The sequence below is a fragment of the Homalodisca vitripennis genome, chromosome 1 (assembly GCF_021130785.1).
Source record: "Homalodisca vitripennis isolate AUS2020 chromosome 1, UT_GWSS_2.1, whole genome shotgun sequence".
In the NCBI taxonomy this organism is placed as follows: domain Eukaryota; kingdom Metazoa; phylum Arthropoda; class Insecta; order Hemiptera; family Cicadellidae; genus Homalodisca; species Homalodisca vitripennis.
Window position 1 is genome coordinate 65,934,134 of NC_060207.1, and position 25,393 is coordinate 65,959,526.

A 25,393-nucleotide genomic window follows, 5' to 3' on the forward strand; every position below is an offset into this window, starting at 1 on the left:
AGTCAAGAGCACACCCGCACAAGCTAAAGTGGAGAGCTAAAGACAATCAGTCATCAGATGACACGCTGTGATACCACAGGAAATGCTGACATTGATTTTGTTATTTAAAAACAGTAAATATGTATTTGAAGTAAAAATAAACAAGCAATGCTAATCAAAATCAACATTATAATCTCAAGCTTTTCAACTTGTTATTGACACTTTTCCGTTTAATGTGTTACAGACCTATGAACAATAATTAAGAAAATCCATATATTCCATTTTGTTAAGTATTAATACTATTTATACTGACTTGAAAGCAAATAACACAAAACATAATTGCTCATCTACAATGCTAAAACAATAAAAAGAGTGTAGTTGAAACAAGTACAGGTGCAATATATTTTACTGTTTACATTGATTTTGATCCTCTAAATAGTACAGGTTTACTGTAGTTAGAGATTTTTGGTGTGAACATTAAAATTGTATAGCTTATTGCTTGTGAGTTATTTATGTCAGATTTGCAGTTCACCAGAAATCTTAGGGAATTCTCATCTGATCTGCACAATGCTTGATAAAAAAATGTTTACAAACTCTTCACTACTTAAGCATAATCAATGTCAAGTACCTAAGATGTCATTGCTGTTTTCAAATTGACTTTACAATGTATTCTTGTAACCAATAACACTACTTAAAGTTCTTGCAAAGTATCCAAAAAGGTTGCCTGCTTAAGGTACTTAATACGTTTATATTCTTAAACAAATCCAACAAAATTATATATCTACTAACTAGATTTAATTCTAAATCTATATATATATATAAATGAATGTTTGTGTGTTTGTCCTTTATGGAATCGTAAACTATTTGACCGATCATTACGAAAATTTGTATGTAAATATATTTTTTCCACGAAGAAGGTTTCTGTGCTATGTTTATTGATGTAACTCGCCTCCAGGTGGCGTTGCCATAGATAATAGTTTTCAAAGCGCCTGCACATTATAAACTGCAATTACGAGACAGTTACTAATATTTAATAGCCAAATACTATTTGAAGGCGCTAAGTTATGATGTATATTTGTCTTGAAGATAAAGTTGTGGTTGAACTTAAAGCTTGAGTGCTAGACCACTTTATAATAAAACACATGTACGTGTACAATGGCTATAAACATATACAGATTTTCTTGATCGTGGCAACAAAGCAAACTCTACATCGGCGTTGGAAATATAATTTACTTGAGCCAGAAGTGCACATACACGAGTAACGCTTACGAAAAGCGTGTGAAGCCGCGGGAAACAGCTAGTTAATTATATTTTATAGTACACTGTTTCTCATTTTCTTGAAACTTCCTCAAACACATGTTCTCTTATCCAATTCATAAAAATAAATTTGCGATCTTTATTTATTTTTACCTTAAATTTATAATAGTGTTTATGTCTTTTTTATATCTCGAACTCACTAAATGGATGGTTAATTTTTTATTGACCAATTATAGTGGATGAATCTATTTAAAGTTGTTGTCTTACTTTTATAACATATCTTAACTATTTAATATTAATATGTGTTTTAATTTTATATTTTATTAATTTGTAAAGTATTGCTTTTTATTATATTAATTAATAACAACATCAATTCTTTACAATTCTTATTTGTAAACTATATTTCATAGGATTAGTGTTATTAATTTCACAAATTAAACTTCCAAAAACCAATTGTTTTTATATAAATAAGAGAATATTTCTCTTTTATATAAATAAACATGTCCTAGAAAAATACTATTATGACTCATATTCATTTGGTTGAACCCGTTTCGTAATAATTTAGTTAAGTATGAGCTTACACAGTGAATTAAATTACGCAGTTACTGCCTTAAATGTTGTATTTAGGACATTCTCTTCAATTACTTTAAACTTCTATATGTATTTACTGCAAACCAAACATTAACAAATAGATATATTGTATATAATTATTAAGTTATCTCTTTAAAATGTTTCATATTGAAAGTTTTATTTTCATTGTGTAAATGTTTGCTTTTTTTTAATTTCTATTAATAATAATTATTATAATAAGTTCAGTCAAATTAGCTTTTAAAACAGTTTTTAGGGGAAAAATTTTCTTATAGTTTTGAAAATATGTAGAACCTTAAAGGGTCCTGATAAACATACTTAAAGTGCTCTGTAGCCAGGGTTGAGTTAAGGGAATAAGGCGGTTTAATGGTACAATATTTTTTTCAAAAACTTACGTTTAGTACACAAATTTGTCAGCATTATTGACAAACCAACATTGGTTATGAGAATAAACTTGTGTACAAAAAAGGTCCTATGCACATTTGTCGTAGAAATAATACTATTTGTGATATATGTGGAGGAAACAGACCTAAAGGCTTAAATATGATTATTATAGCCTTACATAATTGTGTATATTATTTGAGTTTCTAACCAGTACTACATATTGAGTAGGTGGATATATTTAGATAGCCTGACCCCCCTGACCATCAACCGTCCCCTGGCATCAGCCAACTAAAGTGGGATTCGTACACATTTCCTAGTTCAAGAATGCTTTAGCACACACAAGTTTTAGTAGTTTTGATGTTACTTACAATAGATCTCAATCTAAGGATCTCAACTTCACTTCAAAACCATCAAATGAATTGAGCAGCGTTAACCAAACTGGGCCAACAGCTGTACTATGGATCCAGTACTTTTACATGGTTGGTCTCATTTATGAAACAGTCCAATGCTGTAAACCAATACAATTACTAGTATGCTCACCTTGTCTGAGTACAAAGAATATTATTCTTTCATGCCAGTGGTCACTTCCAGTATGCCAAATACGAGGGTCGTCCACAAAATAACCTCCGTTTTGAAATAAAAAATAAACTAGTTGAGATACAAAAATTTTATTATATAAATGTTAAAATTGCAGCTTTTCTCTACTTATCTACATATTCACCATACAAATTCAAGCACTTATCACATCTTTTAACAGTTTTTAAAATTCAGTCTTTAAAAAAAATCTGCCGCCTGAGAACGTAGCAAACATGTTACAGCGTTTTGAAGCTCTTCATCACTCGCAAACCTCTGAGAGGCAAGCTTTCTTCATGTGCGGGAAAATATGGAAATCACTGGGAGCCAAATCTGAGCTGTAGGGGGGGTGGTCAAAAACGTCCCCTTTTACAAAAGTTCTGTCGTTCTTTGAGCTGTATAAGGGCGGGCGTTGTCATGGACAAACACAACACCAGATGTCAGAAGACCACGACGCTTGTTTTGAATCGCTCGTCGTAGCCGTTTTAAGGTTTCACAGTAAGCTGCAGCTGTAATGGTCGTACCACACTCCCTAAATTCAACGAGCAAGATGCCCTTAGCATCCCAAAAAACTGTAGCCATCAATTTTCTCGCTGAAAAAGATTGGCGAGCTTTCTTCGGCTTGCTTGGCGAAGCGGTATGACCCCATTGCATTGACAGACTATACCTTCGCTCATAATGTTTGGGCCATACACCGCACTCAATTCACGATGAATTTCAGCTGCTGTGTAACTTTTCGACCACAGAAATCTTATTACACCACGCACTTTACACGTGGCGGGATTTTATATCACGGCGCTCATGTTTTTACGTTGTACCAAAATAACGTGCGATCGCACGATGCTCTCCCTTGCACAGCTAGAAGTGTACTGAACGGCTGCGCACACCGATGTGAGAATGGCGGCACTACCCCAACTACTTATCACGCCACGCCCAAACGGCGGTTACTTTATGGACGACCCTCGTATATGCATTGTTTTGTACCACACCAAGTCACATTATGCACTCATTTCTTATAAGTACAATGAGACTATAAATAGTACTAATTTAACAAATAAAACGTATCAGCTACAAAATTGTCTGTGTGAAAAAAAACGAAGCTGAATATAACTATTTAACAAGAATGCTTACTAGCTAATAACAAATCCCGATTGATTCAGCATTTATTGCAAAATTTAAAAGATAGTACACTGACAAATATTGTAGAAAGTGTGATCGAGGAAACTAAAACACAGACCATAGTTACTATTACTGGAAAAGATGTTGATCTTGTTGTATTTTTGATAAATATTGTCTTCAAAATATTTATTCAAGAGAAAGATATTTTCTTCATATGTTTTGCCAGGAATGAAAACACTGAGCTTTACCAACTATATTATTCATCTTTGATCACAATGTAATGAAAATTTGTATTAATAATATGAGCAACCTCTTGATAAAAGAAATATCATTTAATTGGTATTTTATTTTCAAGAAAAAAATTTTACGTTTAAAAATTGCTCCTGTAAGCTGCAGCCATTTACCTTAATTAGTTAAACATTCTATTTGGGTTCTGATTTTGTAGAATAATCACAGAAATTAATGTATAGTATAATCATTATTCAGTAATCAAAAAGACTGCAGGAACATAATATGTCATGTTTTCCTTTGAGTCAAAGCTGTTGAACAAAATTGAGAGTTGGTAATAAAACAAATAGTTGTGGGGATGAAAACAATGTTTTTACTACACAAAATCTTACATCACATAACTTTTACAAAAAGATAATTGAGCAATGTTTCCTTCCTACAAGTCAATCCAAATTAGTAAACATAAGGCTGAGCAACTAAACAAGAATTACAGCTTAACAAAAAATGACCAGAACCAATCATTTAAGCCCACGGAAAGGATTATAACTATTAACACTATTTTCCTCTCTTACATTTCTCAGTATAAAAATACTCATAAATTATTTTTACAGCATGTTAGACTAAACAATAAAACACTATGGCATATTAAGGGTTGTAACGAGGAACTATTAGATCTGATTATCTATTTCTTTTGTAATTTACAAACATGCTGATCACATAATTTCTCAAATAAATTAAATCAATGCAACTCTTTTACTATAAGATAATTAAATCATCTATAACATTTACGTAGTGAGCAGCAAAATAAGCTTCACTTGTAAAATTCTGATGGTCATTGAGGCAAACACAAAACAACTAGAATAGTACACATCGATATAAAGACCAAATACCAACAATACCTGACTGCAGTTGTTGATGACAAAACAAATTAACAACATAATATTGCACCTAACAGTATTTAACATATACTTAAAATAAAAACAAGTAATTATTATAACTAAATAAGTATCGCGATAATATAAAAATGTACAAATACACTAAGAATATACACATTTCTTGATATAAAAATAAATAAACTTTTTTGTGAGTAAATCGTTATACTTCCAGTTGAATCATAAAGGCTCTAGATGGAAAAGTATATTAAATTCTTGAGAAGTATTCAGTTCATTAAATTTTTTGTTTTCTTTATACACACAATATACTGTGCTGTTAATTAATTGAAACCTGAGATAAAAACATTGTGTCCTTTTCTTTTGATCGATTAAAGATTTTAGAAAAGTCACTGTTGACACTTTGACAGGACAGTGCACTTTTGGTAATAAAATGGCATGCATAAGCAGACAATATGAAAATGAAGAAGTCTCCATGGAATTAAATGTTATATATGTTCATAACACAGACTATATTTTAAATATTTTTTTGGTCTGAAGCTTAATCTGGTAAGTTGCTAAATGTTATGTACAAATGGGCAAATACTTCATTTTATTTTGTGATTTTAAAATGTTAATATTAAAAAATGAATGCAATATCAGTAACTTTCAATTACTTATTAAAAATGCATTAAATATAATTAATTATAAAATAAGCATTTTATACCAATCCACTTAACTCATTAACAATTCAGACATGATAATTAATTTATACTCTATACTGACAAAATGGTCTAATTCAAAATGTAGTTAATTAAAGGCAGCTTACCATTTTGCTGCTACTGCATTAGTTAAGTGGGTTTAGAAATATATAGTTTATTTAATGATAATTACATGGTTCAAAGAAACTTTGTTTGAAGATTGGCAGTGAGAAAGTGCTGGTGCAAGAGTCCCTCAATAAAGAGCTTGTATAGCAAATTGAGCATAGTAAAAAATGTCTGCAAAATATATTTCTTCCGGAATCTAAAATAACACACAAATAAAAAACTAACAGAGCCTTTGTGATAAAATACCTCTTCCCAATTCAGTTTAGTATTATTTCACACTGAAACACCTTTAATATTTACATCATCTTTACTTTAATCATGGAGACAGTCAGTGTTAGACTATGTGGACATAAATATTTGAGTCCTAGAATAGAATTTGTTTCCAATATAATACATTAATGTTTATATTCTAGGTTGAGACATGTGCTCAATTATTTATGTTATATTAAATTTGCCAGAGACTTCAGGAAATTAAATTTAAACTTTGTTGACTAACATTTAAATTTAATAATTTATTCACATATTGATACCTCGACCTTTATGAGGCAAGGCTTATAACTCCAAATACATTCTGCTTGAATATATCTTCTTTTCTCAACATTTAGTAGTTATTAGGAAAAGAAATGGGGAGTTCAGAAAACCAGAAATGGAGGCCATAGTCGCTGCAGGGCCTTCTGTGCTAGGTCTCGAATAGTTTTAGAAATCTAGAGTAACAAGTCATCTTTGATCGATAATGTCAAATGTACTTTATCTATAAGAATTATTTTTATTTCCTTTTCATGATGGACTCACATCATCAAGATGCTATAAAAAGTAAGTTCATTCCTGTAAGATGTCTATTGGAGATTTCAAAAGCCATATCTCATCAATCCTCATGCTGCCTATTGAATAAAAATGCAAATTTATCAGTTCCAATTATATTGCTATTTATTTTTTCCATCTCCACACCTTTCTCATGCAATTTCAAAATTGCTTACAACACTTGGGCATACCCAGAACATTTCAGTAAATTTTAGTATCATTTGTTGATTTAGAGAAAGTCTGGGTTTATTGAAAAAAACTTTGTTTACGGTTGGGGTTTAGAGATCATTAAATAATAATATCCGTGGCAAAACATTCTTTTTCATATATTTTACAACAAAATTAAGAAAATTATACTTTTTAATATGTTTGGGGACATATTTATATCTCTTACAAGGATATATCTCTTTTGATTATTTATAACTTCCATGATAGTTGTTTAACTTATCCCTGTCCTTCATAAAGCTAATAAGTCTCTGGCAATTAACCTTTTTTCAAATTGTAATACTTTGAATGTCCAGCAAATATATTGTACACTATCAACATTCTAAAAAGCTCAAAAAGTAACCGATCTCTATTGTGACAAACAGTAGACTTATCTGTAAACTTATCAAATACTTTAGGATATAGTTACTGGCCACATATGAGATGACATTTAGTGTTAAATTATGAATATTATTTTACCATATATGAAAGCATAATAGGATTATTATATAGAATAGATCAAAGCTGAGTAAAGTAAAGAGTGTGTAACATTAACTTATGAACTAAAGAACTTAAAATTATACTAGATAAATATGCTTGATTTTTAGTAATAATAAATAATAATATATATTAATTAAAGTAGTTGCAATTTTGAATTAAATTAAAACTGCTGAAACGATATTACTGATGCAAAAGATATGGCATAACTTTAGAAAACTTGGCAACACAATCCATAAATCCCTGTTCCAATGAAGAATCAGAAAATTGTATAGGTTGTATAGTTACTAATCATGACAAAAATTAATGAAGCAGGACTGTAAACTGTGAGCATTAACCTGCTTGTTTGCAAGTCTTTGGAATGACATAATAGCAAAGGACATAAATATAGGCTCTCTTTTAATTTACTTAAAAACGAGCTACTCTTATCAGTAATTTTATGATTATTTAATAATATCTTGATTGCCACAGTTGGAGAGAGGTTACATGTGCGCCTTGGCTACTTAAAATTTCAGGTTATAATATAAAGAGTGTTAAAAAATGTGGGAGAATATTTTGGAATATAGTTGAATCGGTGAAAATAAACAAAAACATTCCTCCAACAACATGGTCTCTTTCGTTACATTTAACACCTGTCTGTGTTTAATTTAAAAACAATAACTCAGAAATGGTTTTTGTAAATTTCAACATCATTTTAGAATGTTATTTTCTCCTGAAAGAAAAAATTTCATAATTTCATAATGGCAGGCTTTTAAAAAGTCAAATCAAAATTTAATAAAAACTAACAAGTGGTCTAGGAAACAATTTGGGTGCAAAAAATTTGGTAATGTACCTTGTTTGTTATGGATGATAAATAACAGAATAAAAGCATATTTTCTACTCTCATGCAATCTGTACTTGTATGATTATCAACTGAAGTGGTTTGCATGTGAATGGTAAATACACATTATTCGACTATTTATTATTCACAAGTAAGGTACCAACACGTTTGACTTATTACAAGCTATATTTCATGTATCTTGGCAATCTTTTCTCTTCTCACCACTTTTCATTCACAAACTAATGGCAAAAGGCTGCCATTTTGAAACTAGTAACTATACACTTTTTCTTTCAGGTGAAAATAACATCTTATAAAGTTATACATTACACAATTTCGATCCCATAACTTAAAACAGGTCCTGAGCTATGGTTTAAAAAATTAGAAACAAAACTGACAGACACTAAACAAATCAAAATCACGTTTTAAAGGAACTGTTTTTGTTTATTTTCACCTATTAAATTATACCCAAAAATAATTCCCCACACTTTATGAATACCTTGAATATTTAAAACTTAAAAGTTAATGCAGTCCACTGAAAGAGCTTCAAGTAAACACACACATGCTATTAGACAATTTTGTACAGCCAACATTTTGAAAACTCATATGACATTAAAACATTTATAACAGCAAAGTACTTTCAAACAATACAATAAGTGTAAAACAGTTCATTTTGGCTCTATGACACTTACATAATTTTTAATTTTAATTACTTAATTTCTTACAACACATTAACTGTTACTAATTTGCATTTTCCATTATCTGTAACGATCAATCAGAAAAATTAATAAATAACATATAATAAAGTTAAATTTCCAATATTGTTGGAGTCCATTATGTAGTTGGCAAGATGTATTTAGGTGTAAACTTAAATCAATAAATACGCTATTTTCAGTATAATTTCATACATATACAGTGTGAAAAAGCCGATTAAGTAGGGTCAATGTGGTATGTGGAACTATAAAAAGGATTGGATTAAAAGAATAATATTGAGAAAAGGAGAAGTGGCACCATTTACACTTTAGAGGTAAAGGATATTGTCTGCAAAGGGTGAACAAAATGGAAGTATGCAAGTTAAAAAGTGTACTGTGTGTAAAGAATGCTGAAGATTCTTGTGTTGTAAAGTTACAGGAATACTGTAACATATTTTTTTCCCAGTACCACAATTAATTATATAAACTTGCATTAGAATTACTACTGTGTGTGCAAATCATATCTATTATTTATTTTCGTGATGAATTCCATTTTATTTCTGATAATAGTGATTTAATGTTTATCCAAATAATGAGTAAAATTAACTAGATATTGGGAAGCACAATGACTTATTCTGACACAAATGCAATATGTTACCATAATTTTAATTTGCAATTAAATATGGACTCTTCAAAGGTTGGTTTATGATTTCTTTAATTATAATAAGCTTTAAGTTCAATTCATTTAAGTTGAAGATACATTGCATTAATCACTTATTAGAATAAAAATGGTTGTCGGGAATAAAATCTTAAACAAATAATTTGTAAAGAAGTAAAATATTATTTCAAGCCCAAATGAAACTCAGAAGCAAAACATAGTAACTTTTAACAAAGATATAACATTTGAAAAAATATTACAGTGATTACAAAGTATTATCTCAGAAAACAACTGTAGTATTTGCATTCTGGAAGGTAAATTCTTATTTCAGTAACAACTAAGTAAAATTAACCTAACATAAATAAACCGAATTAAAGAAACTTACAACAATAATATTAACACTTCTAAAAGAAGATACGCAAAACATATTTTTGAAATTATTTCGCAAACGATACGCTTATATTTTATACCAAGTCTGCAAAAATTATATACCTTTTTACAGCGTTTATATAAAATAAATATCACAACACTACAAAAATTACTACCATAGATAACGTTGTCAGTGTAGCGTTGCAGTAACTCACGAGTTGCTGAACACATTCGGAATATTACAGATTAGTTCAAACCACTCGCACAGTCTGAGGTAAGACATTGAATACTGGCACTCTCCGTTGTGAGGTAATTTGGCTTTGTTTCATTTCACCTCTACATCGAAATCTAAAACTAACAATTTTGTCTCTTCCGTTCCATTACGGCTACCGACGGCACAAACAAGCTTGGTTTCATTGGCTCGTATCCTCCAAACAACACCTCCACTGCCTCCACTCCCCAGCGCCACCAGGTTCCGTATGAACTCACCTGAGAAAATTTCAAACTCTGTTTTTAATTCCATCTTTATTGATATCACTATAACCTATATTTATGATTAAATATAAGTCTGTAAACTTACTTAAACACACTTACCTTGCTACAATTAAAGTGCATTAATCATTTGTATTTTAAGATGAAACTAAATCAAACAAAATTATTATACTATGTGGCACATTCAAATATCAAAATTCATTTTGTATTAGCATCATCTAACTGGAGAAAAGCTCAAAAAGTTGAAATCTAACTAGTTTTTGTGAAATTAGACAGAGCATAAAACTATCTCATTTCCATTCCAGAATACTGTTGAACAATATATTTTATTTATTAAAAAGAACTTGAGGAATCGGACTATTCACAGTTCTATGAAATTATTTTATCCAATCATGGTATTTACATTGATATTTAATGTTCTGAAATAATGCAGCTTTTGTAGAACTAAAAATTAATGTAATAGTTAAAATAAAACAAAAATAGAACGATATTACAAGAGATGAAAAGGTGTGTGGTAGAATAAAATATTTCTTAAATATATTTTAAGAAATATAAGAGCTTTTAAGAGAGGAATTGTCAGACATGTCTTAAGGTTAACACTTTTAAATTTTGCTACTCACTCATCTGCTGAGCTATCATACCTGTTCTGACATCCCACAGTTTGACTGTACCATCATCTGATGAGGTAATTACAAACCGGTTGTTGAACTGAAGACAAGTCACTGCAGACTGGTGCTTCATGGGACCTGCAAACATTGCTATTTTGTAGCACTTGACGAATTTTGCTTAAAGCACTTGCAGACAATATTATTCATAATAATATATTTATCTAGTTTTATAAAGAAATAAAGGGAAAGTTAATTCTCTGTCACAACAATTCTTGCCTTTTTTATGTTCTTGCTGATGTTATTAGTAATAACTCACATAAATTCAATGCCATATTTAATTTACTATGTATCTGTTATTTGTATAACTTTAAGTCTTTAATTTATAGTACTCTGACTAGAGGCGTACCAGCCAGTTCTGGAACTGGATGCGTTCTGACCGGAACATATCAGGCTCGCAACTTGTGCTGTGAGACGGTTCCAATTCTAGGTGTTCCGTCCCAACAATGTTCTTGCCTACATTAGGTATTTCCTGGCTGATTTTGATCCGGAACTATTTAGTACATACTACATTCTGGAAGGCTTTGATAATTATATTTGAGAAGTAAGATTTTATATTACACAGTGGCATAAGTTGGGGAGAGTGGTTGAGAGATTTAGAACTCTCCTCTCCAAAGAACTATACAATTAAAAAAGATATTTGTATAGCTGCAATCCAACTTGTTTAAAAAAAGTTAAATGTTTTATTTTGAATTAAGCATATATATTTTATAAAAATTCAGATTTATTCCATACTTTCTGTGTGATGAGCTATTGAATCAAACTCATCTCCCCAAAGCCAAGTTCTAGTTATGCCACTGCTACTAGAAATAAAATTATAAATAGTAAAATATACAGTTATGTTTAAGGATTCATGCCATTTTGGGTTGATTTAAAAGTCATTTTACATTTCCTTCTTATGAAGTTTTAGATCTTCTACTTCTATCTCTTAGATTTTTGATATGTATGACTTAGCTTAAACAGGCAATTTCAAAATATTATGAGTTCAACAAAGGCTTCTATGGAATTTTTATAGACTTCAAGAAAGCTTATGACAGCATAGATAGGAATGCTCTATTCAAGAAGATGGAAAAACATGGAATCCCGCAAAAACTGATAAGACTGTCAAAAATGTGTATAAGTGACTCAAAGGCCAAAATAAGAATAGATGGAGAAATGTTGGAAAACTTCCTTATCAACACTGGAGTAAGACAGGGAGATGGGATTTCTCCCACTCTCTTCAACCTGGCTGTGGAAGAGGCATTACAAAAAGTTAAAAGACTACAAAGAGGGGTTAAATTAGGAGTGGACCTGAACATAATGGCATTTGCGGATGATGTAGTGATCTTGTCAGAAAGTTTGGATGACCTCTCCACACTAACAAAAAGTTTTATTAAAGAATGTCAAACAGTAGGCTTAGAGCTAAATGAAGATAAAACTAAAATTATTCATTTTGGAAGACATGCTGGAAATGTGAGAACAAACTTAAGCATTGACAACTACTCGATTGACTGTGTAGAAAGTTTTAAATATTTGGGTGTAACAATAAACAGCAAAAACGTGGAGGATATAGAGATACAAAGCAAATTAGCTAATGCAAATAGGTGTCTTGGGGCGTGTACAAGACTCTTTACGTCAAGATTGTTGTCACAATGCTCCAAAATAAGAATTTATAAAACAATCATTCAACCAGTCCTAATGTATGGAAGTGAAACATGGACATTAACGAAGAAAAATGAGGGGCGGTTGATTGTTTTTGAGAATAAAGTTCTCCGAAAAATATTTGGACCAATATGTGATGAAGGGGTGTGGCGAATAAGAAAAAATAGAGAATTACGCAATGTATACCAAGATCCTGATATTGTGGCTTTGGTGAAGGCAAAGAGAATTAGCTGGCTAGGACATGTACATCGGAGACAGGAGGGCACAAGGTTAAAAGAGGTCTACCAGGCGGTACCGACAGGAAGGCGCCCTTTGGGTAGGCCAAAGATAAGATGGTGCGATCAAGTGGTCGAAGATGTGACCCGGTGTGGAGGGTCTGTGGATCTGGCGGAAGACAGGGTGGCGTGGAAGAGGCTCATAGACGAGGCAAAGAATCGACTGAGATTTGTTACGCCCCGGCAGTAAGTAAGTAAGTAAGTATGACTTAGCTTCTTTTATGTATAATAGTTCTTTATGTTTCATTATTTTCATCTTTTTGCATTTTTTATCTCTGGGGCTTTGTGTCTCTTTTGTTTTTCTCTTTCATCTATATATAAATCTTTCATTTATATATAAACATTATTTCTTATTTGTGCACAATGCATTATTTCTTGTACGGTATTGTATTTTTTTATTTATTTTTAAATATTTCTTTGAAATATTTTGAATGTTTGTACTTCTTCTCATTTATAATTTATCACTTATGAGGCATTTTAGTTTTGCATGTCTTTCTATTTTACTAAAAAATTATTTTTGAGAAGAGAAACCAATGTTTTGCCCGAGCAAGTTCTTGACATACTCTTATTTGTGCTTATCTTTTGGCTTTGTATCTCTTTGTTTGTATTTGTAGTGTTTTTAAAGCTACATTGGTTGATTTTTTAATATATATATATATATATATATATATATATATATATATATATATAAAATCGGTTTTAAAACTTAAATTAAATGAAAATTTTGGGAAAGAAATATTGGGATTTCATTTTAATTAGATTGTGAGAAGTTAGGATAAAAACGAATATGTAATCCTTTGGCAAGTTAGTGCTGGTAACTTTAAATTATTAGGAAGGCGGTTCAATGCTTTGAATTGATCAGAACTTGTCTTGGGTACTGCAGTTACGTCAGATCTGAGAGGGCTATTGTTTCTCGAGTTGTATACGGCTGGGCCAATGAGAGAACACCGCGGATGTCCATCAGAGGGGGGTGGAAAGGGGGGTGCCAGCTCATAAGTTTCGCCCTTCATTTGGTAATTATCATGAATTTAGTTGATGACAGTGCGCGCCGTGTTTCTAAATTTTTTTCCGCAAGGGATTTTGAGGAAAAATTAAATTTATAGAAACTACAGAGCAATCTGCATAACTGATTCTTGATGAACAATAAAGCACAATAGAATCAAACAAGTTAGATTTGGTTCAAACTTGCAAGAAGAGTGTATTAAAAGTGAACTTTGTTAATAACTTTGATTGAATTTTGGAAATTTAGTAATTTATTAATATTTAATTTGAACTGTTTCATTGTGAAATTTTAATTGGAAATTAATTGAACTTTAATAATTGTTTGAGAGAGTTGTATCTGAATTGCAAAGACTTGAAAGTTAAGGTACAAATAGTGGAAAGAGAAGTTTGATTTTTTTATTTTTGAATTTTGATTGAAGAGAGCTCTGATTTTTTAGTTTGATATATTTGACTGATATTTTTATTCCTTGCCAAAGGATCTTTTAATATTACTAAACGGTTTGTCAATTCTTTGTGGAAAATAGAGTGATGAAAATTCTGAAACATTGAACTTTTTAATTTGCCAGTTTAAAATAAATCCATTATTTTTGTTTAGAACTATGATTTTTATTTAAGACAAACCAGATAATATTTAATAGTTAAAAAATTTTGTAATAAATTTTACTGAATGTTCACTCGGAGCTTACTAATAAAAAAATATTTTATATCATCTTGGATGTCTGATTGATAATTTTATTCTTAAGATTCTGGAATATTAATGTCTACAATCCAAGTCGTTATAGTATTATTTATGTACCTTTATGTCTTTTGTTTGTTCTCCTCTCAGTCTTTTATTTATGTAATTTTGTATCTTTCATTTGTGCTGCTTTGCACTTTTTCCTATGTTTTCACTATGCAGACTCTACAGGATATTTCTCAATATTTACTTACCTGACAAGGTTTGAAGACACTGGCCTGTGAGGATGTCCCACACCTTGACAGTTGAGTCAGCGTTACCCGAGACCAAGATATTATTCCGCAGCTCCATGCCAGAGGTGAGAGACTGGTGACCCATCAGAGTGTGTCTGCATGCTCCGGTCTCCACCTCCCAAACACGGATACTGGTGTCTAATGATCCACTTACCACATGGACACCGTCAAACTGTTACAACAGTACATATCTTGTCATTATAAATGAGTGGTGATTAAATCTCAAATACTAATAATCACTTTGTTAGTCTAAGTTTGGTTTGAATAAAATCAGCAAACAAATTTCTGGAATTATTAAATCTTAGAAGACCACCTGATAACATGAAAAGTAAGCCAAGAGTAATAAACTAGTTTGGTAGTAGAGGATCGTCAATCTGCTGTCAGATCTTGTGGTAAGCATTTCAAAAGGTTATACAATCCTGATTGAAAGCATCATGTCAATTCTGAAGTGATGCATGCAAGAACTTGCATGTTTATTATTTTTGATTATTTATAGTTAATTTATTTAATGTGATAGTATCCATCAGTTAATTATTAATAAGCATTTCAATAATTATTGTAAAGGTGATAGTTTAGTGATCAGTGCACTTTATTGTGTGACAATATTTAACCAGTAGAAAATACAAGTCCACCAAAGTTGCAAAAAAGTAGATAAATATATTTTAAATAGTCAGTTAAGTGAAATTAATTATAGCTTACATAATTTCATAAAAAGCAAATAGAGAGTGGGCTTATTCTTTTAAATCAACTTTAAGAACCTGTACTAGAAGCCAACAATGTTTTGCAATTTACAGTTCAAAGAAAGAAGTAAAAACACACCACCGTGGCCAAAGTCTAGGTTTTTATCTCCAAGAAAGAATTGGGCAAAGAAAAATAAAACAATTATTACTGGATAAGTTTGGACTTGCAGTTGCGAGGATGATAGTGTACACTGAGAGATAAACCCATTCCAACTGAGTCGTTTCAAAGAAACTATTTTAGCTTTGCGACAAATTTTGAATAAACTTAAATTCTAAGGGATAAAATTAGTGTAAGTAAAAAAATTATGATCAAAACATGTGAAGTGTAAGAACGAAGGGTTAAGATTATTTTATGACCATACAAAACTATAGACAGGAAGAAGATCAAATTATGTATATTGACAAGAACTACACCTATGTGTAAACATACACAAACACACTTCTGGTCAGATAATAGCAGGATAGACTTTTACCTTTCACTTGCAATGGCCAATATTCTACACCTATGTGTAAACATACACAAACACACTTCTGGTCAGATAATAGCAGGATAGACTTTTACCTTTCACTTGCAATGGCCAATATTCTACACCTATGTGTAAACATACACAAACACACTTCTGGTCAGATAATAGCAGGATAGACTTTTACCTTTCACTTGCAATGGCCAATATTCTACACCTATGTGTAAACATACACAAACACACTTCTGGTCAGATAATAGCAGGATAGACTTTTACCTTTCACTTGCAATGGCCAATATTCTACACCTATGTGTAAACATACACAAACACACTTCTGGTCAGATAATAGCAGGATAGACTTTTACCTTTCACTTGCAATGGCCAATATTCTACACCTATGTGCACACTTCTGGTCAGATAATAGCAGGATAGACTTTTACCTTTCACTTGCAATGGCCAATATTCTACACCTATGTGTAAACATACACAAACACACTTCTGGTCAGATAATAGCAGGATAGACTTTTACCTTTCACTTGCAATGGCCAATATTCTATCACAGTACATTTGAGAAAGGAATATGGTTTTGTGAAAAACACTTTAATGATTTTCAAATGTGGACAGAAAACTGGAGATTATCATGATGCTATAAATTCCAATAACTATAAAAAGTTGTACTCAGAAAAATGTATTCCTAATTCAACACCAAGAACCGTCCTTGTAATTAACAATACTTAATACTACAACAAAGTATAAATCAAATTTCAATATCAACTAAAAAAATCAGGTAGCTTGTTTAACATTCCATTTAATGAAATAATGTTTTAAAATATTTTTAAAACATCCAATTGAAAAGTCCTCATAAAATAATATAATAAATTGATGCCGTATTGGCTGGGACATTGCAAGGATTGCACCCTGAATATCCCACCTCATCCCCACATTAGAGCCCCATTGAATTGATCTAGGTGTTAACAGAAAACATTCCAACATGGACTTAGTAGTAGAGAAAACTTTGAAGTCATAACTTCATTTCATTTCATTTGAACATCCAATAACATCATATTTAAGCTCAATGACTGTCATAATCTTGTACAAAATAAAATTGTAAAATTTTCAAAGGCTAATAGACCAAAAAAATGTTAACATGCCAGACATAGAATTAACAACACATAGAAAGTTAACCCTCTCCCGGTTGAATTACCGCGATTTGCTTCTGGCGTTACCGGGCTGATATGATTAGGCCACTCCATTGCAGAAGAATAGATTCGTGTTTTTTTTTTTCTCTTTATTCAACAACTTTATTCCAACAAAAGCCATATTATACATAAATGTAAATGTTATTAAATTCCCTATATGATGGTATTTGAAAAATTATTAAGCGTATAAGGTAAACTAAATAAAAATGAATAATTATTTGTACAAGAAATGTTTCTTTGTGATGTTATATTAAAATAAGACTACATGTTTTGTACAAGACAATAATCTCCATTGGAACTGAGATAAAGAGGGAACTGAATGGAATTTAATATCTGTATGATTTTAGTAAGATGTATGATCTCCAAATATTTTGAATTATGGTTTAAACAACCAGTTTAGTGTTAATTTAATGTTTAAATTTCTAATAACTAATACTAAACAATTTGTAGTAAAAAGTAATTTTTTTAAATCCAAGCATAATTTACAAATACAACTAACATTTTTGTAAAGATAGGCTCAGGCACCACTTTTGTTATTAGTGTGGTAGCTTGGCCACTTCTCCAAGCAACTACCTAGCCACGGCTCCCGCTAAGGCTTCATGTTCTGCATAGCCTCTACCTGAATTAATTTACATTCAGCCCAGGAAACTCTTATGTATTGTTATTTAAATAAAAGTGAGTTACATAATATCAAACTAGAACCAAGACATAAAAATTGTATATAAGTATTTTGTAACACTGTACTTACAAAACAATCACTAGTAACGCATAATATAATATAACATTTTGTATTCCACAGTAAGACATCTCTGTATTGACTTTTATTTTACAAAATGTACATACTTTATAAAAAAATTGAGGAGTTGACAGGTTACCTGGAGTGAGTAGACACGGTTGGTGTGGCCCTGAAGTGTGTGCAGGCACTCCTCCCTCTCGGGGTTCCAGACCTTGACCATGTAGTCGTACGCGCCCGAAACCACCAGTCGTCCGTCGTACTGTACACAACGCACGGCTGCCAGGTGTCCCACTAATACATGCAGACATTCTCCACTATCTATGTGCCACACCCGCAGTGTCGCATCTCGGGATCCACTCACCACCCTGTCATCAAGCTCACATTCAGTCGACCACTAGGAATTACTCTCTTAATAAAAATAATGGATAAGTTTTGAAGTTGAACAAAACCAAAACCTTCTAAATTGTTTGGTTCTGTATCTATGGGTGTAAGAACGTATCTATGAGAGCAAAGGTACAGCAATAGGTCTAGTCTACTGTGAAAGATGACTGTTAAGAGTTTCAGAGACTCCCTAAGTGTTAAGGGCTGCTACTAGCCTAAACATAAGGGCGTGCCACCTCCTGCCTGTTTTGACTGGAGAGGCCGGTACAGAACTTCCCTGTACAGAACGGTACAGGCTTCCCTTTCTGCCAAGCAGACATGACAGATTAATGCACAAAATCCTTCCTCATGGATCTTGACAGGAGGTAGCCCCAACCCCCAACCTTACCCATCCAGAATATCCTGTCACTCCAGAAGCAGCACAAAAGTCCTTTCAGGACTAAATACAATTTCTCAGCTTCTTGTCCTAAGAGAACAAATAAAAACCGGTGTAAGAATTAAATTTTGAAGATTAAACTGGAACAGGTAATTGTGAAATTCTGTACAGGCAAGGCAATTTTGGTGTCCTAGTAATGTATATTTCAAAAATTCATAAAATATGGTTTTAATAATTACCCCATAATGTTACATACTGATATATTATAAACCAAATTCACTTAGTAATATGACAATAATTGTTTGTAATAGTTTTGGAACATTTTATATATGTAACAATATTATAACACCACTAATTCAATTGGAAGAGAATGAATTGTTTCAAGGGAATAGAAATAACTTTTAACTTTTTATTTTATTTTTTTTATATTGAAAACATTATATAAAGTTAGCAAGATTTACAAGCAGTACCTATATCAAACTTTGGAAAAAATATTAAAATTCATAAGAAAGCTAAAAACTCACACACTTATTGCAATTTTGGACTAAACTGTTTGTGCAGTTATTTGTTTAGTTAACCTAAAGTTAGCTACAATAATACACTCTGCATATCTTCCTGCATACAAATATATATTATTACTAAATATAAAATACAATAAGCCTTTTTAAAGTGAAAAACTACATAAATAAAAGAGCTTTTTTAAAAGACTTGCTATAAGTCTTTTACCAACAGGGAAACACATTAAACTCACTATGTGTCTTTTGCCAGTTTTAGGGCTAACTACAAGATTTTTGTGATATTACATTAATTCTGGTTTTTTATGTGGGTTTTTTTACCAAATAATACTTCAATAATTTTTTATGTAAACAATGTATTAGGGCTTCTTTAAATTAATGGGACAAGGAATGTGTGAGGTTCTAAGTTTTTTTTTTGTGTAAGCAAGAGAGATGTTAACCCATTGCGGATCGTATTGTTTTGGCACGCGGGTACCAGCGGGCACGAATTAATTTACGGTCAGCAGCCGCACGAACAGATGGTACATCGGTATTCGTTCAGATGGAACATGGGCCTGCTGGGATATCCGTGATGTAGGAACGATAACACGCGAGCAAGGTTCTGGGGTGGCAGGGATGATGTCTGAATCATAGTCTAAATAAAGCGGCTCGAACAAACCGATTACAACATCCGGGCCATTGTCTAGACTAAACCCGTCAACATGTACTTCTGCATGTACTTCTGCGTCGTTAGTTCTGTGTCACTAACCTCAAAAGTATTTTAATAACAACTGAGGAAAACACCTAATCAGAAGCGCCAAAAAGCAGAGAGTAAACTCATATGAATGATTTTTCAACTCCGACATACAACTGCGATCTGTAGGATATTTATAAAACTTTTGAAAACTCTAAACGTAGACCGTTGTTAAACACTCTTAGTTGTTAAACACTCGCCCGATCTATCAGACATTAACAGAACTATTTGGAGGGAAACTTAAACGTAGACCGCTTTTGCGACCTGAGCTCGTCATCCGTTAGGCCCAGCCGCTGCGTGACGAGCCCAGCTCGTCAGTGATCCACAATGGGTTAAGGCATAGCATCTAATGATGAAAAAGTCCATATGATCAGCTGAACCTGAACCATGATTTTATAAAATACGAAATCTGTTATTGTAACCCTTAATTACAAGTGAGTTCATGGTAGAGTTTTTAAGACAAGTACACACAACTGTGACGTAGAATATTCATAGTAGTGTAGATATTTAGTCTACAAATAGTGAAGTGTTTTTAGATAAAGAGCTCCTACTCTCACAGGCCGCATGGGAGTCGGAAACAGACTAGGGTTAGTTCACAACATTCATACGTCCATCAAACTTCATTGATGATAAAGTGTAACCATGTATCAACATACATGATACATTTATTTAATCATGTATCTGAATCGAGTATGAAATTGAAATATTATTGTTTTTATTAATGATTTACTTTCCATGCAGTTTCTCTGATGAGTGACCACAATAAAACAAGCCTTGTCCTCGTGAATATTGTGAATGCACTTGTCAAATACCTATGGTCATTAGAGCCCATAACACTTTGTATGCTGACCGCATCCCTGCATAGCATACTCCAATTAAATTTAAATGTTAGTACAAGTTACTATCAAATTAATGTTTCATTATTGATTTTGTTTGGTTAGAAATAAATTGCTATTATGTTCCTATGTCAACTTTTTCTTGTGAATTAACAATCACAGTAATACGTGAATGGTATTATTTCAGAGTTTGTTAAGTGATTCATTAATAAAAGCATGTGGTTTTTCAGGGTGTTTAGTATGGTGGCTTCAAGAAATTCCCCAATCTGTCCATACCAAAAATATAATTTTCCAATATAAATATTGTGAGGATTTTAAAAGTTTGTTTTATTTATAAATAATTTGAGTGTCAAAATATGGTCACAAATACTGATCAAAATACAATGGTAAGCTTGAAAGTTAGTAAAGACCTGATCCCACAAAGTTTTAGAAGGTTACAAAAATTGTCTTGCATCTCCGAATACTTGTATATAATATAAAATACAAATTTGACAATTACAGACAAAGTGTCTACTACTGAAGAGTGACTTCAGTGACATTCCGTAAACTTTACAGTGCAATATTTTGAGAGCATATTTTGCTATTTAAAGTGGGAAATATATGCATAGATTGAAGAAATCCTTTTTACAACAATAATCTTTCCTTACTGTGTGTGCAGTGTTCAGCAGCAGCCCAAGCAATTTACTATATAGCATTTTAATACTTGTAAAAAAACCAGGACAATTTTAACAAACAATATCAAGACAAATACAAACTTAAAGAAAAATAGTATTTAAAAAAATTATAATTTGTTTATTTGGTAACCTATCTATGCTTTTTTTATACACAAAATGTTTTAGCGATCAGTATACTGCCGATCAGCTGCCATCCACAAATACAGGCAGCCAACTCAGCGCAATGAGTGTCATATATACAGAACTGCAAGCAAAATTTTTTTTTAAAAAACTAGGATGTTAATTAGAATATCTAGCTACAGAGTTTCATACACAAAGTACAACAATAAAACTGTTATAGTGGTTGGTAACATGCGTACTGCCAATCAGCTGTCACCTGCAAATTTGTTAATTAAGTTATCTATGTTTATGTACATTCACAAAATCAACTTTTCACAAAATATGATTTTTTTTCATAAAATCAACGTAATGCTGATTAGCTGTTGTTCGAGAATACACACAGCATAATCATGGCAATCTTAGAACGTATATCTAAAATATACTAAAATGTAAGCAAAATCTTACTTAAAAAACTCAGACAATTCGTTAACAAGATGATGTATTTACGATTTTTAAAACACAAAATATGATAAATTGTTTTTTAATCTGTAATTTGTATACTGCCGTTTCTATTGTTGAATCCAGTTGATTGATTTTTGAACCTCAATGTAATGTTAAAGATTCTGTATATCCAAAATTTGTTTTTTCCACGTTTTTATTATCGTAAAGCCATAAAATTGGTATTGTAAATAGAAAGTTTCACTGACAGAGTTATAATCCAATGAACCCTTATTAAAATCCATGACTTTCTGAGACTTCCCTGCCAGTCTGGAAATCCATGAGCAATAGACACCCTGCAAGAATAACTGGACGATTTTCCCGGTCTACTGTGAAATTCTCTGAATTTTCAATTACTTTTTCCATATTGTTAAAATTCCCTAACTATTCCCGGTTATCCCAGTCGCTAGACACCCTCCAGTAATCCACTATACAACAACTCATAAATACCCAATTTTGAAAGGTTTACAGGATTATTTTCTTAGATTGCTAAAAATATTATTTTAAATAGAAAAAGTATGCTATTGCACATTATTTTATGCAAAACAATCCATAAAGTACAAATATTATCCTAACAATGACTTGCAATGCAATTTAAAATTTTCTTTACTAAGTAGAATAAAAAATGTAATGTTATATGTTTTAATTCACTTTTTCAAAATAACTAACAGAAAACTACATACAGTAGAGAACTAATGAAACATGGATTTCAAAATTATATTTACGAAATAAAAAAATTACACAAACAAATTAAACAAATGTGCTAAATAGAAAACATCTGTATTCAGAACGTGACTGCTGTTTTACAGTTCTATTTTGTTGCCCCAGCTATTATTCAGTATAAATCTCTTACTGAATGAAAAAACGAATACACAATTTCAATTGGTACTGAGTACCAGATACAGCTGGCTTTTTATTTATAACAATATTGATGTGTGAATAATAAATCTTCTAATTAGTATGATTGATGATGTAATATCATTGATTAAATGAAGGATTAAATAACACGGTTTAGTTCATTGAAAATATTTTTAATTTTAAGTGACTTTTGCCTGTCCAGAAAAAAATTGTCTGCTGCTTGTGGCCATTATCATAATGCAGTAAACACATTCAGTTGATATGGTTTTGTTAGTCATAGTAAAATGGAAAACATTTTGTATACTTGGTTATATATCAAAAAAAGAAGTTAGAATTATAATACTGTGTTTATAATACTATCTTGCTCCGCACGGCTTGGTTTATCAAATAAAGTGTAACCCATTGCGGGTGAAATGCTCACTTGCAATGCTCTTTGTTCTCCGTTGAGCAATAACCATTGTATTTTTTTTTATTTTTGCTAAAATAGATGCTCTTAGCTATGTTTGGTACTTTGTTTTCACATTAATAAATTAAACCTCTGGTATAATAAGTTTGTATACTCTGTTACGTTAGTTTTGTTTGTAAATGGCGGTCGGTCATGTGTTTAGTTTACTTCAGAGCTTCAAATAAATGTGAGTAAAATATTTTTGTTATCTTTTTATTAGTTCAGATTTTTTTTCTAAGAAATGTATCAACAGTGTATAAAATTATGTTTTAGAATAGCCATTAGTGCAATACAGAACTGCTAGTAGTACACTGTCTTCTGTCACTGCACTAACTGCCACTGCAAATAACTCCGATCACCTTGTGTCAAGTGGTGAAGTCTTTGGCTGCCCGCAAAGGGTCAAATTATAATTTTGGTTTTCGTTTAATTAAGTTTAAATTGTGTTAAAAAAAATCCAAATACTCAAGATGATTACTTTACAAGCTCCATAATAAAACAAATCCTATGTAACTGTGATCGCCCAATCAAAAGTAAAAGTTGATCTGGTAGTTTGATAGCTGTAATACACAAATTCTTTTACAATCAAGATACTTAAAACTAAATACAGTAGTATTTAGATAATTTTACATAACATTGTTACTGCTACCACGTGTTTCTTCTTACCATCCATTTTCATAAATACAGAATCGAATTCAATAATCAAACCGTCCCTATAACTGTATATTTATAGTAACTGACATAGTTATATAAATTTAATTTGTAGTTATAGTAACTAACTAGTCATACCTCTCTTCATATGATACTACAGAAAATTTGGATTACTGAGAAATTTATCAATGGACTATAGCTATAATTCATCCTTTGCACAAGAAATGTGACAGATGTAATCCGGCTAACTATAGGGGTATATCACTCCTCGATTGTACTTATAAGATTTTTTCAAAGATTCTCTACAACAGGATTAAGGACCAACTAGATCAAGAACTTGGAGAATACCAAGGAGGATTCAGGCCTTGGAGAAGTTGTACAGAGCAAATAATTACACTAAAGTTAATTATGGCATATTATAAAAAACTAAATAAACAACTCTTGATAACATTTGTTGATTTCAAGAAAGCCTATGATTCCATTCATAGAATGTCACTATTAAAAATACTGAGACATTTTGGACTTCACCCCAAATTAATTAAATTAATAGAACTAACATTAATTAGTACAAAGTCTAAAATAAAGTTTAGAGGAGAACTTTCAGAACCATTTCAGATAAAGACTGGCTTAAGACAAGGTGATGGATTATCACCGCTTCTTTTTAACTGTGCATTAGAGTACGTCATGAGGGAATGGGAAAGAAATAACCAAAAAAACATAAAGATTGGATATCAAAGGGACAACATTAATCTGAACTGTTTGGGGTTTGCTGATGACTTAGCTCTTTTGGCCAATGACATTCAGGAAACAAAACAGCAAATTAAATCTTTACAAGATATAGCTCAGAAAATTGGTTTAAAGATATCGTTTGAAAAAACAGAAGTTTTATTAACGCAGCCTCCACTTGCAAATAAAATAAGGTTGGACAACCACAATATAAAAATTGTGCAGAAATTTAAATACTTAGGAGAAGTAATCACTTATAACCTGAATGAAAAACCATCTTGGCAAAGTAAAATAGACAAACTAACTAAGATTAAACATGCTACTAAGAATACGTATAATAAAAGATGTCTTTCAATAAATACAAAATTAAGACACTACAAAACAGTTGCTCTGCCACAAATTACATACGCAAGTGAAACAATATTTAAAACAACAAATACTATTGCAATAGATAAGGTTCTTAAGATGGAGAGAAGAATAGTCAGAACTTGCTTAAACAAAAACTATCAAGTAGACGGAGTTTGGAGACTAGCTTCCAATGAAACAGTCTACAAAAAT

At 31.5% G+C, this 25,393-nt stretch overlaps 1 protein-coding gene across 1 annotated transcript in view; it reads right to left on the minus strand.

Annotated features, from left to right (window-relative positions):
* Positions 1-4,478: 4,478 nt before the first annotated feature.
* Positions 4,479-25,393, minus strand: part of LOC124363581 (F-box/WD repeat-containing protein 7-like) — a 41,180-nt gene continuing 20,265 nt past the window's right edge. The window contains exons 10-13 of the mRNA XM_046818867.1: positions 18,186-18,411; positions 14,869-15,079; positions 10,997-11,101; positions 4,479-10,352 (exon numbers count right to left, since the gene is read on the minus strand). Coding sequence (XP_046674823.1) covers positions 10,189-10,352; positions 10,997-11,101; positions 14,869-15,079; positions 18,186-18,411 — 706 coding nt within the window. The 3' untranslated portion in view covers positions 4,479-10,188. The remainder of the gene's footprint in view (positions 10,353-10,996; positions 11,102-14,868; positions 15,080-18,185; positions 18,412-25,393) is intronic.